This window comes from Piliocolobus tephrosceles, chromosome 14 (assembly GCF_002776525.5).
Source record: "Piliocolobus tephrosceles isolate RC106 chromosome 14, ASM277652v3, whole genome shotgun sequence".
Classification (NCBI taxonomy): domain Eukaryota; kingdom Metazoa; phylum Chordata; class Mammalia; order Primates; family Cercopithecidae; genus Piliocolobus; species Piliocolobus tephrosceles.
Window position 1 is genome coordinate 58,599,978 of NC_045447.1, and position 14,829 is coordinate 58,614,806.

General features: G+C 40.5%; 1 protein-coding gene across 1 annotated transcript; it reads right to left on the reverse strand.

Annotated features, from left to right (window-relative positions):
- Nucleotides 1-13,963: 13,963 nt before the first annotated feature.
- On the reverse strand, nucleotides 13,964-14,829 carry LOC111537191 (interferon alpha-1/13). The gene has a single exon (XM_023203829.2). The coding sequence runs from the start codon at nucleotides 14,764-14,766 to the stop codon at nucleotides 14,197-14,199; it is 570 nt and encodes a 189-aa protein (XP_023059597.1). The 5' UTR covers nucleotides 14,767-14,829; the 3' UTR covers nucleotides 13,964-14,196.

Genomic DNA, 14,829 nt, shown 5'->3' on the forward strand with positions numbered 1-14,829 from the left:
TCTTTGTTGGATATTTGATTCATAGCAGATGTTGACAGTTATCAGTGAAAGAACTTCGCTGGTGCTTCCCGTCTTCTAGAATATATTCATTCAGGTTCATGTGGTTGTGCTTCCCTGTGGGCTCAAGCTTAGATCAATGAACATTGCCTTTTTTGCATTATTTTCTTATTGGAGAAATATAGCACTCCTCACGCTGCGCTAATACCCCTAAAAGGAATTCTGTGTTTTTTTTTAAGGTGCATATGGGTGTGGAAATTTTAATCTTAAAATAATGTTATTTCCTCAGCAGTGACGACTCACAAGGTATTTATCACATCAAGTCATTCCCTAAGTGCAGGCTCACCACATCCTGATGACTTTAGAACTCCTTTCCCAAGGAGGTTCTTGCTTCTTTGTTGCCAAAACAATAAATCCTTTGTGACCTTTGTCCTTGCTCCTAGAATATTTGGGTGAAGGAGTATTTGCTCTCGGTGGTGACCTCCTCTTCTTCTGACCCATGCCCTAGGTATCAAAAGTCTCAACAGCCCTAGAATGCTGATAGCAAAGGTTTGTTTTGTCCAAGTAGGTAAAGAAATTATCCAATTGTAATCATTTTATCTTCAGTAGTTCAATAATTTTACTTCACCAAGTACAGCTTTTATTCTTCAACTCTTGCTATCTTTAATTCTTTTAAACTATTGAACAGTTTTTATGCTTGAAACTTCTGAGCTATGCACAGGAGACTCAAAGATGCTGCTACCTCTCTTTAGAGGCTCATATTACAGAAACTGGTGACCCTCAGTTGTTCACCAGCTCAGTGTGATCTGTTGAAGTTCCTTACATCTCTGTCTACATGAAACTTTGACGGTGCAGGGCAGTGAGTCCCATGCTATCATGTTAAACAGTCATAGCCGTCTTTCCTTTACTAATTTGTGATTCTTCATTTTAAATTTAAAGGTCAACAACAAGTGAATTTTTAGAACTCCTTTTTAATGTAGTGGTTTACTGGGCAAAGTTTGCCTTGCTGCTACCACATTACATTCTAATTCATGATGAAGTAACACAAACAAAGGGAAGTAAAAGAAAGGCAAAAGAGCTCCACTGGTTTTCTCCATAATTTCCAAAATTTGTGTTTTTCTTGTTTCTCATTTCAACTTTTGTAGAAAGTACTACTTGACAGTTGTTTGTAGGCAGAAAGAAAACACAAGCAATTCTGATTGTCATGAAAGTGAAATAAGGGAAGTGACTTTCCCCTTACTAACTGCAAAATGTAAGTTAGCAAAATTCAATGCAGCAAAAATTGGGGACTAGAGAGTTTTCAAAGATCAGCTACTTGACTTTCTTTCACTTAATCCACATGTGATCAGCTCTGGAGAGAAGGAAGAAGTCACACCAACCAACTCCCAAAAGATTGACAACCAGGCTTCAGTTGCTAGAACACCAACAAATCTCTCTGGCAGGATATTAGACATTAAGCTTGTCTGAAGACTCTACCTAGTTAATAAATCCACCCAGGCAATGATAAGATAGTCTTGAGAAACCTGGAACTAATAGAAAGAAAATCAGATGATCCCCAAAGTTTCTATTTTAATCTGGATGATGATATTAATAATAATACTAATATTAAAAATGATAATACCAACATTTATTACATGCCTAATAGGAAACATCCACTGTTTTAAGATTTTCTTTTTTGAGACAGGGTCTTATTTTGTCATCTAGGCTACAGTGCAGTCGTATGATCATGGATAACTGCAACCTGACCTCCTGGGCTCAAGCAGTCCTTTTACCTCAGCCTCTTGAGTAACTGGGACCACAGGCATGCACAACTATGCTTGGCTAATTTTTCAAATTTTTTTATGGAGACAGGGTTTCAACATGTGCCCAGGCTGGTCTGGTGCTCCTGGGCTCAAGCGATCATCCTGCCTCAGTGTTCCAAAGTGCTGGGATTACAGGCATCATCCACCATGCCAGGCTGTTTTAAGATATTTTAAAAACACTAACTCTGTCTTCTTAATAACACTATTTGGATGACACCTCTTTATACAACTGTTTGGAGAGAAATATAAATCGGGAGGGGTGAACTATTCTGACCACACCAATCATGCAAGGTCAAAACTTTAGGGAGAATCAATGTAATGGCTTTTCTGGAAGGGTCCTTTAAAGGAAGTGGGGGATAGATATGAACATAGAAAGTAAAGAAGAGGGCATCAAATCAGTAGAGCAGGGAGAGTGAGATGACTTAGGATTCTGAGATCCATTTTGAATGTCAAACGGTTGCTGTCTGTTGCTTTACAGAGCAACAGGGGGTGTAGCATAAATGAATCGAAGTGACTGCCTTTAAGTTCAATGGAAAAGTAGATGAGGCCGGGTGCGGTGGCTCCCAGCACTTTGGGAGGCCGAGGCGGGCGGATCACAAGGTCAGGAGATCGAGACCACGGTGAAACCCCGTCTCTACTAAAAAAAAATACAAAAAATTAGCTGGGCGCGGTGGCGGGCGCCTGTAGTCCCAGCTACTCAGGAGGCTGACGCAGGAGAATGGCATGATCCCAGGAGGCAGAGCTTGCAGTGAGCCGAGATCGCGCCACTGCACTCCAGCCAAGGGAACAGAGCGAGACTCCGTCTCAAAAAAAAAAAAAAAAGAAAAAGAAAAGTAGAGGAAATATATTCCCGTTCTTTTTTTTTTTTTTTTTTTGAGACAGTCTCACTTTGTCACCAAGGCTGGAGTGCAGTGGCACAATCTCAGCTAACTGCAACCTTCACCTCCTGGGTTCAAGGTTCAAGTTATTCTTATGCCACATCCTCTGGAGTAGCTGGGACTATCAGTGCACACCACTACGCCCAACTGATTTTTGTATTTTTAGTAGAGACAGGGTTTCACTATGTTGGCCAGGCTAGTCTTGAACCCCTGGCCCGAAGTGATCCATCTGCCTCAGCCTCCCAAAGTGCTAGGATTACAGGTGTGAGCCTCCGTGCCCAGCCAACAAAATACCTTTTAAGTAGTAAAAGGAAGTAGATTTGTCTGCCAATTAAAAAAATAAATCATAACATTTAATTAGTGATTTCTTCAAAAATATACAAAAATAACTCTATTAACGCATCACCTCAAACTCCTGGAAGCCAATTTATTTATTACTCTTGAGTGTTCTTGTGTATTTAAGAATAAAGAGAAAACAACTAATAATTTCTGGGACAGCCCAGCCATATGGACTCTGACTTTCTCCTCCTTCAGGACTCATAGGTCAGCCTGCTGCTCTTATTGCCAAGGAGAAGGATATTTCTCATCCCCAGCCCATTCAGGACTTCATCTTGTGTAATGATAGTGTCCAGTGAAGAATTCCTTCCCCTCTTTCTCTTTCGGTCCATTGGTTGAGTTGTGAGTGCTGAAAAGATCATTCATATGACCAAGATTGTGATGCTTAGATGTTTATCCCCACAAACATGTAAAGTGTAGAAATCTAGGTTGTTTCCACTAAACATCTAAACTGTATAGCATCTAAGCAGCCTGAGGCTTTCACCAGATGCCCAGTCTTCCAGCCAGCAGCATTGTGAGCGAAGTAAATGTTTTTTTTTTCTTTATAAATTACTCAGCCTCAGATATCAGATATTCCTTGATAGTGGAACTGAACCCAGGTTCAGCTGCTCACCTCTTGGAAACCAAACTCAAGGGAAGAAAGTTGCTGACGGGGAAAGCAGGTTCATTAGGAAAGCCAGCAAACTAAGAAGATGGTAGACTAGTATCTTCAAATACCATCTTAAGACAGTACAAATTTCAGGCTCTTTTTATGTTACAGGCAGGTGAACGAGGAAGGGGTCAGGATGAAGAGGTGACCATCAACAGCAGACATGTGGGCACCAGCACAGGTCCAAGGAATTTGAAAAATTCTTTGTTCTTAGTCAGGTCACAATGCTCCTATGAATCTTTAAGGCAATATAGTTAGTTGTTTACATCCTTCTCCTTTAATCCCAGAGTTAGTTTTAAAAACTACATGATTGCTGTTTTGGCACATTATCTCAGTGCTCTAAAATTATCCCAACCTACGTGCAGGAATGGGTATAGGCCCCATAAGCAAAATGGAGTTAGTTATGTTAGGCATTTTGCTGTTTCACTGCTACAATTGCAACATAAAATGAATGCTTTTAAAGGGTTGCTTGCCAAGGAAAGTCTGGCTTTAACTACAGACTCAGCCACATTGCTTAGTATGGTTGTCTTTGGCTGTGTATGGTTGTCTACGGTTGGCATTACAATAAATGATATTTTCCAGTCATAGTACTAGAAGGTTATATCAAAAAATAAATGTTTACAAAGTGAAAATTGTAAGGAACACTTCTTACAACCAAGCAGTTCCAAAACAAAGAGGAACAAACATGATGGGCTCACTGAGAACTTTCATACATTGTTGTGCATCTGTATAAGTGTCATATGCTTTGTGAATTTTGTTTTGCAATCATTTGTACTCATTCATTCATTTATTCATTTTCCAATCCACTTATTCCGTTTCAGGGTCAAGGGGGGCAGGAACCTATCCTCACAGATCAGGGTGTAAGGTGGAAACCCCCACTGGACAGAAAGCGATTTAATCACAGGGCACATTCAAACACACACACACACACACACACACACACACACACACACTAAGACTGGAGAAATTTAGAAAATCAATTAACTTAACATGCACATATTTGGGATGCAGGAGGAAACTGAAGTACCTGGAGAAAACTCATGCAGGAATGGGGAGAACGTGCAAACTCCACACAGACAAGGCCCTGGTGGGGAGTCAGTTTTTTCTCTCATCAATGTTACAAGGAAATGACATCAAATGAAATGACATTATTGGAGGGTCTTCCTGTGACCCTTCTGTTCAAGAATTGTCTTCGTATTGTTGGTCTTTAAAGGAAGCTGCATTGTGAGCAGGATTTAAGAGATCCCTTGGACTGCATTGGTCCCAGGAATAATTTTTCCTGCACTGTGATGACGTGCTGGGTTCTAGGGAGAAATCAAAAGTTTGCATCTGGAAGTGGGTTAACCCCCATCTCTCCCTGTACTCTGCAGGCTGCTGTGGTGTCCGTGTTACCCATGCTGTGGACACGATGCTGGCCACAGCTCAATAGAACTCTGTGTTCTCAGCATCTACTTCAATCTTCCCTCCTGATAGGAATGATCTGAACAGTTGACTTAATGCTGCTCATTGGTATTGTTCCATTTCATGAGTACCTGACACTATTGCCTATGATTTAAACATCTCCGACCTCCTTCCATGTTCTCAGGCTACTGCTGGTTCTTCCAGCTTATTCTAGTGCATGACGTGTGCTTTCATTGTTTAAACAAATGAGAATCCTGTGCCTGGCGCAGTCTCCTCCTGAAGGGCTGAGCACGTGTAGGCTCTTAAACAGAGTCACAGATGAGCTCCTGCACTCTTTACCAACTCATTGGACATAGAGGTATAGGCAGGACTCCCTTCATTTACTGCATTTTGATACCAGACTGGACATCAGTGGGTCTACACCCCTACAACTCATGACTCATCTGGCAGAAAGGGTGAAAATGAGGCTACATTTAGACCCTTGCTTCTGAGGTTTGAAAAACATGGCTGTCTACATAGGGTGTTGTGTGATGATGCCTCATCATGTCTCCCTGGGTACCCTGCACTGATCCCTGCCTCCCCCCATCCCTTTTCAAGTGGACTAGATATTCCTGGGTGGAGGTGGGCCTGGGAGCAGTAAAAGCTGGCTCCTCAGTAGGATGTGGGCAGGGCCAGCAGCCCAGCACTAAGTGTCCCCGCCACACCCCCTGTCTAGGTGTCTCCAGACCTGCTGCTGGGTTCCCCAATACTGTAGATGATATACAACAAGTTGAAAACTGCAAGATATGAAATGAGATATGGCTATAGAGATTTTTCAGGGCAGGGTAACAATATGAAGCCAAATCAGAACTTTTACATATAATATAAATATAGTATAAAGTATAATATAAATATAATGAAAAAATTACATTAAAAATGTAAGCAGTTACCCAAGAATGGAAGGGGTTCTAATATTTGAAAGGCTAATTAGGCAATCACAAAAGACAGAACCAAGTGAATTAAAATATGCTTCTGTCGTCCTGCTCCTAAACTGGTTCCCTACAAGTGGTAGAGGAAAGGAAAACTGGTTTAACATGTAAATTAGGGCCTTCTAGCCCATGAATAGAAGAGAAACAATCTAATGGTTGGGTTTCTAACCTGAGTCAGAGAGTTGAGAGATCCCTACTAAATTGAACGCCTGCCTGATTGTGTGAGCAGCTGACCCTTACCATGATTACTTCTTTAATTCCAAGATTGCCAAGATGCCTCTCAATTCTACCCTGTTGACACCTGTGGCAGTCACTGTATTATCTGAAGTTTCTTTATTTATGTTAGTGCTCCCCCTAACTGTTGAATCAAGATGGAACTGATGCAAGCTCATTCCTTATTCAAAGGGAGAGTAAGAATTTTCTCAATTATAAAGTTGAGGGGCATGATCTGATAGGAGGAATAAATTAGTAAAACTGACAACTTACTCTAAGGAGTTAATGTACCTTCAAACAGGAGAGTTTTTCCAGATTTCCCTAAAAGTGCCACAGTCAGATGGGGTGACTCACTTCCATGTGACCTGCAGTAAGTAGACTGAGGTACGAGTCAGGAGGTCCTGGGAGGCTGCACAGGCTGGAAGCAAGGGACACATCCTGCCCCTTTCTCTCCCCAGAGCTGCGCATTGACCCAAGAGGGCATGTCCTGCGTGAAGCTGGGAGTATTTCCCCTCTCTAAGATATGAAAGTTAAAGAAATGGGTTCATTCCAGTATTGGGGTCAGTTCTTTCCAGGAAATTTCCTCCTTTTAGCTCTGAAGAAAAAGCTGGTTGAAGGAGACAGACTTATACAGAGAACAAACCTGGCCACTGTCTCTGGTCTTGACAGATGGGTGGCTCTCTCACGGTGTGAAGTTACCCCTGATACCCCAAAAGCCAAAGAGATCAGGAACTTAAGGCAAAAGAGAGCAGAGCTCCAGATGTAAGAAGGACCCACCCATGACTCTTGGGGTTCACGAGGAATACAGAAGACTCCATGTAGTGCGGGGGTCTGTGGCACTTTTTTTTTTTTTTTTTTTTGCATTCTTCAAGGAGTCCCAGGCTTTCTAGAAGTCTTCTCTACATCCCTTTATGTGGTAACCAGAACTCTGATGTCTCTGCTTAGTAATTTTCCATCCACTGACCACCAAATGCAGAGGCAGGGGCTTGTCGATGATAAGAGAGATTCAGATGGAGGACTGAAAGTGGCAGAAGGAAGGAGGGGCAGAAGTAAATGGAAGAACAAGTCTTAGAGGAGTCAGATTGGGGAGGTCTTAAGCTTCCCAAAAAGGCCAATAAAGTTTTACATGTTTTTTTTTTTGTTTTTTGTTTTTTGTTTTTTACTGGCAAAAGTCATGCCTACAAGAAAGGAAACAAACAGAGGAATCAAATATATAATTTAAAAAGGTTTAAGTTTACTGAAAAAAGTTCCCATGGGATAAACAGGAGTACAGGTAGAAAATCAGAAAGACTCAAAAAATGGTAGCCTGGATATCAGCTTTAAATTAAGCTATTATTTGACCACAAAGCTCTTTAAAAAAATACTTTTAAATCCCTTATCAGATTTCAGCAAGGAAAAACAACCAACATTTCTAATGTTTGAAACTTTCTCCTTTTTTTTCCTCTTCTTTTAAAACAAAGATACCTACCAAGTGACTCAGAACCAAAACCAAGTATTTTGTGACTTAATCAAGGATACATGAGACATCTTCAAAGAAATGCAAAGATGCAGCCCTCTCAAAATTCAAAGCTACCCCACAAATAGCCAAAAGAAAGAGAGATTTAGATGCCTTGCGAGCTGGCAATAGGAAATATGTAAGCTTTTAATGGGAGCCTCCAACTTTTTGTTTGGCCCCCTTCACACACCAAAGTTTGTCCTGACAGGCAGCAAGCCAAGTCAGGTTCTCAGGACACACAACAGGAAAATAACAGCTGTCCCTTGAAGGGAAAGGATCAATAACAAATGGGTCCCTTAAATCCAAATTTGCGTAAGAGAACAATTCAAACAAATGATCTCCTGCTGATCAGCATTTGGAAAGTAAGAAATAAAGATAAATTTTTACCTTTAGTTCTTGACCAGAAACTACAGGCAGAGATTCAGAACTCACGTTGGTAAAAATTTTTACCTTTGGCTGGGCGCGGTGGCTCAAGCCTGTAATCCCAGCACTTCGGGAGGCGGAGACGGGCAGATCACGAGGTCAGGAGATCGGGACCATCCTGGCCAACACGGTGAAACCCCGTCTCTACCAAAAAATACAAAAAACTAGCCGGGCGAGGTGGCGGGCGCCTGTAGTCCCAGCTACTCGGGAGGCTGAGGCAGGAGAATGCTGTAAACCCGGGAGGCGGAGCTTGCAGTGAGCTGAGATCCGGCCACTGCACTCCAGCCCGGGCGACAGAGCGAGACTCCGTCTCAAAAAAAAAAAAAAATTTTTTTTTTTTACCTTTATTTGCCAGCTCTTTATCAGTTGTCCCAGGACCTCATCAGTACTGTGAGTCAGGTGCTTGAGGCATCCCATCTTCATCATCAGAACTATAGGGGCAGAAATAGTGTGATCTGTTTCCTTCCTATCAAAAGGGTCACAGCCAGGTTAATAAGAGAGGCTAATAAGACAGGTTAATAAGAGAGAAGCATAACACATTTATTTAATCATCATTTTATATAACCGTGGAAGCCTTCAAAATGAAGACCCAAAGTAGAGAAAAAAACTATCCATTTTTATGCTTACGTTCCATGAAGAATGGACAGCTGTGTAGAAATGTGATTAGATAAAAAGGGCATCATCTAATGCTAATATTCTGAGTAGGGAAACCCAGCAAGGCATTTCTGGTCAGCTACTTTTTGGCCTTTCCATGCACCATTCCTTCTTCCTGGGCATGTGGCAGAGACCTTTTTGGAATAAGGGTCTTAGTACCTATAATCAAACAAGGTAGGTTAGAGAATTTCTTTATGACCAGTTCAGTTCTTACACTCAAAAGTGATGGAAAGTTAAAGCAAAATTTTTAGATTATTATGGCTGGCTTTGGGGAAAAAGCACTCTGGCTTCTACTACCAGCCTTGGGAAAGAGAGTTTCTAGTTTTTATGGCTAGCCTCGGGAGATGAGGAGTGACAAACAGGAGGGCAGGAGAAGGCCAGAGAGAAACTTTGCTTCTGAGATCTTCACTTTGTCGTATTAGTTTCCGAGCTTCAATAGGAGTGAAGAATGAGATCCAGAAAAGCTGGAGAAGAAGGAGAGAACTATGCTGGGTATTGGAATCAGCAAATGAATAGTATGTATATTTCATTTAGGTTTAAGAAAATAAACTCTTCCAGATTTTTCTGTAAGATACTGTTTCCTGACTGAATATACACATAAGACTTATCTTCAGTATGAAGGTGACTATTTTTCAGTTTTCCCCAGAATACTCCAGGAATTCTGCTTTTTATATTATATGTGTTACGGAGATTTGGGAGAGAGTATTCCCTTTTCTTTTTTTCTTTGATGGCATCTCGCTCTGTCACCCAGGCTGGAGTGCAGTGGCACCATCTCAGTTCACTGCAACCTCTGCCTCCAGGGTTCAAGAGATTCTCCTGCCTCAGTCTCCCAAATAGCTGGGATTATAGGCACCTATCACCACACCTGGCTAATTTTTGTATTTTTAGTAGAGATGGGGTTTACAATGTTGACCAGGCTGGTGTTGAACTCCTGAACTCAAGTGATCCACTCACATCCGCTTCCAAAGTGCTGGGATTACAGGCGTGAGCCACCGCACTCAGTCCCTTTTTTAATGTATGTATATTAATTAAGGAAATAATAACCATATATTTATAAAATAAGAAAGTATCTGTATATATACATGTGTATATGTATGTACATATATATCACAATGTGTGATATGCATGTGTGTATATATGTACACATATATATATCACAATGTGTGGCCTGAGGGATACATTTAGAGAATCCTCTGCAATTTCAGGCTCTTCCTTGCTGCTACCTCAAGAATTCACACAGACTTCCTATCGGAACATCTCAATGAAAATATGTTACTGATTACAAAAATACATCTCAAATCATAACAAAATTGATAACTTTGAATGAATAAACCTCACTAGTTCTCTGATAACAACACTATTCTTTCACACTCGTTAGCTCTTATGAGACTTCTCTTTTTTGATACCAACGCAGAGTTTTTACTATTAACTGTCAAGATCATAATTTAAAGTGACAATGAGAATATTATTTGTCAATGTTTGAAGTCTAATAATAGGAATGATCTGTGAAACTAAGACTGTACCATTAATAGTTGTTTAATGCACTATTAAAAAGGAACTTGTTCTGAATACTATTAAATTCCAGTCAAGATTGGTCAGTCTGCCTGTCCCCTGGAGTCCCACACGTTGTGTATGGAGAGGGTGATTCTAGAGGCTGGTCTGCACAGTGGTCTATAGGTAAAGAATACATCTCTCTCTATATCCCTATAACTGTCAATCCCCCAAAATCCATGCCCTGACAGAAGCCAGAAACTGATTTTCTTTGTAATAGACCAAGGGTAAGGAACAGGCTTGTGACAGCATTAGCATCTTTTCTTGCCAGGAAGTATACTTTTTGCAGCATAAAGAGAAATGCCCAGAAGTGATGGGTTTCTGCAAAGATTAGAAATTGGCCCTCCAGTCTTGGTGGCTGCCCTTGTCACCTTTGGCTACCAGGGGCTGTGTTACCCTGAGAGGTTTTCAGGAGACTGCACATAAACTAGATTCTACTTTCTCTTTCCTTTTCATTAAGTTACTATTACATCCTACTCAATGGAAATTCAGGAAATCCTCTCTTGCAGATGGTTCTGCAAAACCTAGAAATTCTATTTCACTTCTGCTTAGCACTTGTGGCATTCTGATCTTTAGGGAAACCATCAAGCTGAAACCACAACAGAACAGAAAACAGCTCTGTGTGAATGGGCAGGAAGGTGAAGGGAGTAAAGCCAGAGAGAGAATGTGCCAGGTGCCATAATCAGTCAAGAAACATCACGTGTCTTCTGCACACCAATCTGCATGATGATTCTCCTGTCTCAGGTATTTATACAAGCCACCATTTCCTGACTGAATATAAATAGGACACATTGAAGTGAGGAATGACAATTTTTCAGCCTCTACAGTTCATGATAGAATCTGTGTTTTTTGTTATTGTTGTTTGTTTGTTTGTTTTTAGGCTGCTTCCTTTGAAAGTCCATTCCTGAAAGATACAATGCCACAGATTCTAAAAATTTTATAGAAAGACAAATACTATTCCCATCTACAGCTGTATGAAGAAAAGGAGGAAAATACTTATCATCGTTTAACCCCTTGAGTAAGGTGTGATCTCAGCTTACTGCAACCTCCACCTCCTGGGTTCAAACAATTTTCCGGCCTCAGCCTCCCGAGTAGCTGGGATTACAGATGCCCACAACCACACCCAGCTAATTTTTGTATTTTCAGTAGAGATGGAGTTTCACCATGTTGACCAGGCAACATGGTGGAAGATATTGTGGTAGGTGCTTTAAACTGCATGTGTTCCTTTATGATCACAGCTATAAAGATTTTCTGAATCCATTTTATATATGAGAAAACTGAGGCTCAAACAGATTGAGTTTCTTAACACCACACATACATGCAAGCAGAATGAAATTTCAATGTGAAATTCTTTGTGATGTAATGTAAATTATGGGTGATTTTGTCAGTTTTGTATTGAGTTTTAGTTATAATTTTTTTTTTTTTTTTTTAGAGATGGAGTCTTGCTGTGTCGCCTAGGCTGGAGTGCAGTGACGCGATCTTAGCTCACGGCAAGGTCCGCCTCCTGGGTTCATGCCATTCTCCTGCCTCAGCCTCCTGAGTAGCAGCGCCTGCCACCATGCCCGGCTAATTTTTTGTATTTTTTAGTAGAGACGGGGGTTTCACTGTGTTAGCCAGGATGGTTTCGATCTCCTGACCTCATGATCTTCCCGCCTCGGCCTCCCAAAGTGCTGGGATTACAGGCGTGAGCCACTGCGCCTGGCCCAGTTATAATTGTTAAATCTTTTTTTTCCTTGTGAGTTCTACACAGAGTTCTTGCTGTCTGAGTTTCCATGGTTCATGCTGTATTTTCAGCTGGTTATCACCAATTTTTTCTTTATCTTAAGTATTGAGACAGAGATTATTTGATCCCCCTTTCATTATTAATTTGTGAAGGAAGTTTTCAGTCTTTATGCTGATGGCAATTTAGTTATTTTTGGATTGGCATAAGATTGTAATATTCATAACATCAGGAAAAGTTACCAAGAAGTTATATATGAGCTCTACCAGAAAATAAAATGTGTTAAAACCTGCAGTAAAATTATAGTAAACCAGTGTTACAATTACGCAAGTTAAGTAACTTACTTAATAAAGCCAGTAGGTCCAGGAATCATTGTATTATCAGTATTAATTAAACATTGTGATGAGGGATTGAATTAGTTATCTATTCCCATCTAGAGAATTAAGGCAGCTTACTGATATTCAACAGTAGTATTTATTTAAAAAATGAAAAATTATTATTGTAATTAAATGTTTTAATTTAACATAAATATACTAAACATATCAATATGGTTGCTGATATATCAGTTACATGAAATCTATCCAGAAAAATTATACTGCAAAAAAAGAAAAAAAAACTGTGTACAGAAACAATAATCCACATTCTTTTCAAATTCCATTCTATTTCCATCTTTGCTTCAGAGTCACTAACTTCTCTCACTTGGATCCTACTCCAGTATGACTTCTACTTATTAATTCCACCAAACCAGCTCTCTCACTAAGATTGCCAATGCCATCTATTTCCCAATTATTGGGCAGTTTTAATCCCTATCTTGGGCAAATCTACTGATTCATCTTCCCCAGCACATTTATCTTCTTAAATACACTTTATCACAGTATCAGTCCATTGTTGCACTGCTACAGAGAAATAACTGAGACTGGGTAAATTATAAGAAAAGAGGTTTAATTGCCTCACAATTCTGCAGGCTTCCAGCAGGGCAGCATCTGCTTCTGGGGAGGCTTCAGGGAAGAAGGTAAAGCGACAGCAAGAGGAAGGGTAAGGGGAGGTGCCACACACTTTTAAACAACTAGATCTCAGGAGAGCTCACTATCACCATGGCAGCACCAAGGGGGATGGTGTTAAAACATGAGAAACAGCTATGACCCAATCACCCCGCACCAGGCTGTACCTCCAACATTGGGGATTGCAATTCCACATGAGATTTGGGCAGGGACACAGATCCAAACCATATTAATCACTAATCTCGCTTGTTGTCAGTCTAATATAAGGGACTCCACCTCTGTTTCCTTTGTGTCTCTTTTCTTCCCTCACTTTAAAGGTGGAAGGTCCTCAGAATCATGCTTAAGTCCTTTTCTCTCTCTACCCTCTCTCCACACATGAGCACTTCCATTTCTGGGATTTTGCTTGCCATATATGAACCCCTAGCAATTGCATTCCTTGTAAGTTGCAAACTCATATATCCAACTGGCAATAGAGGATATCTCTGTTTATTTTTATTTCCTCACACATCTCAGTTTACCTGCTTCTGAGAGAAATTATTGGTTGTTCTTTCTTCTTATTATAGTATTTGGGATAACTGCTATTAAGTATGATTACCATTTTTAGTTTTATTCCATACAAAAATAAAATATGCAAGAGAGTAGGAAGTGGATTTGTTATGGTCACTTTTATATCTTGAGTACAACATACAACCTGATTTAGAGAAAGGTCATTTTTACTTACATCTTGCATATAATAATAAGTAAATAAAGTATACCCTTTATTCTCTAATCAGGTTGCACAGTCAGGCTAGGAATGTCATATTAAAGGATGAATACATACAGGAAGTTCCTATAGTAAAAGTTTAATGAACAACACAAAATAATGGATTGAATAAATATAAGAAACATGTTTTATTACACTAACCACAGTGTAAAGATACACATGACATTATATGAACAAAAATAATTTAAATCTTATGAATAGTTAAATAAATGTTTAAATAGATAAAACAATTTATCAGCATGGTCATAGTTATAGCAGGAGTGAGAGTCTTTGAAATGGCAGAATTCATGAAAGTGTGAGCTGGTGTATGAGTCAATAAGAATTGTTTTCATGTTGGACCAGGTGTTATTCCTTCCTCCTTAATCTTTCCTGCAAGTTTGTTGATAAAGACAAGGATCTCATTATTTCTGCTCTGACAACCTCCCAGGCACAAGGGCTGTATTTCTTCTCTGTCAGATAGAGAGTGATTCTTCGGAAGTATTTCTTCACAGCCAAGGTGGAGTCTGCATTCATCAGGGGAGTTTCTCCCACCCTCTCCTGCTGCATCACACAGGCTTCCAAGTCATTCAGCTGCTGGTAGAGTTCAGTGCAGAATTTGTCTAGGAGGTCCTCATCCCAAGCAGCAGATGAGTCTTTTGTGGTAAACAGGTTGAAGATCTGCTGGATCAGCTCGTGGAGGACAGAGATGGCTGGAGCCTTCTGGAACTGGTTGCCATCAAACTCCTGCTGGGGAAATCCAAAGTCATGTCTGTCCATCAGACAGGAGGAAGGAGAGATTCTGCTCATTTGTTTCAGGAGCGTCATGGTCCTTCTGTTATCCAGGCTGTGGGTCTCAGGCAGATCACAGCCCAGAGAGCAGCTTGACTTGCAGCTGAGCACCACCAGGGCCATCAGTAAAGCAAAGGGCAATGCCATCGTAGATACTGCAGATGCTTCTGGGCTTGCTGAGATGGGTGACTCTGAACCTTGGGCTCTAGG

Excerpts from the sequence above, each read along its gene's own strand:
- LOC111537191 (XM_023203829.2), bottom strand. The coding sequence starts at position 14,766 with ATGGCATTGCCCTTTGCTTTACTGATGGCCCTGGTGGTGCTCAGCTGC.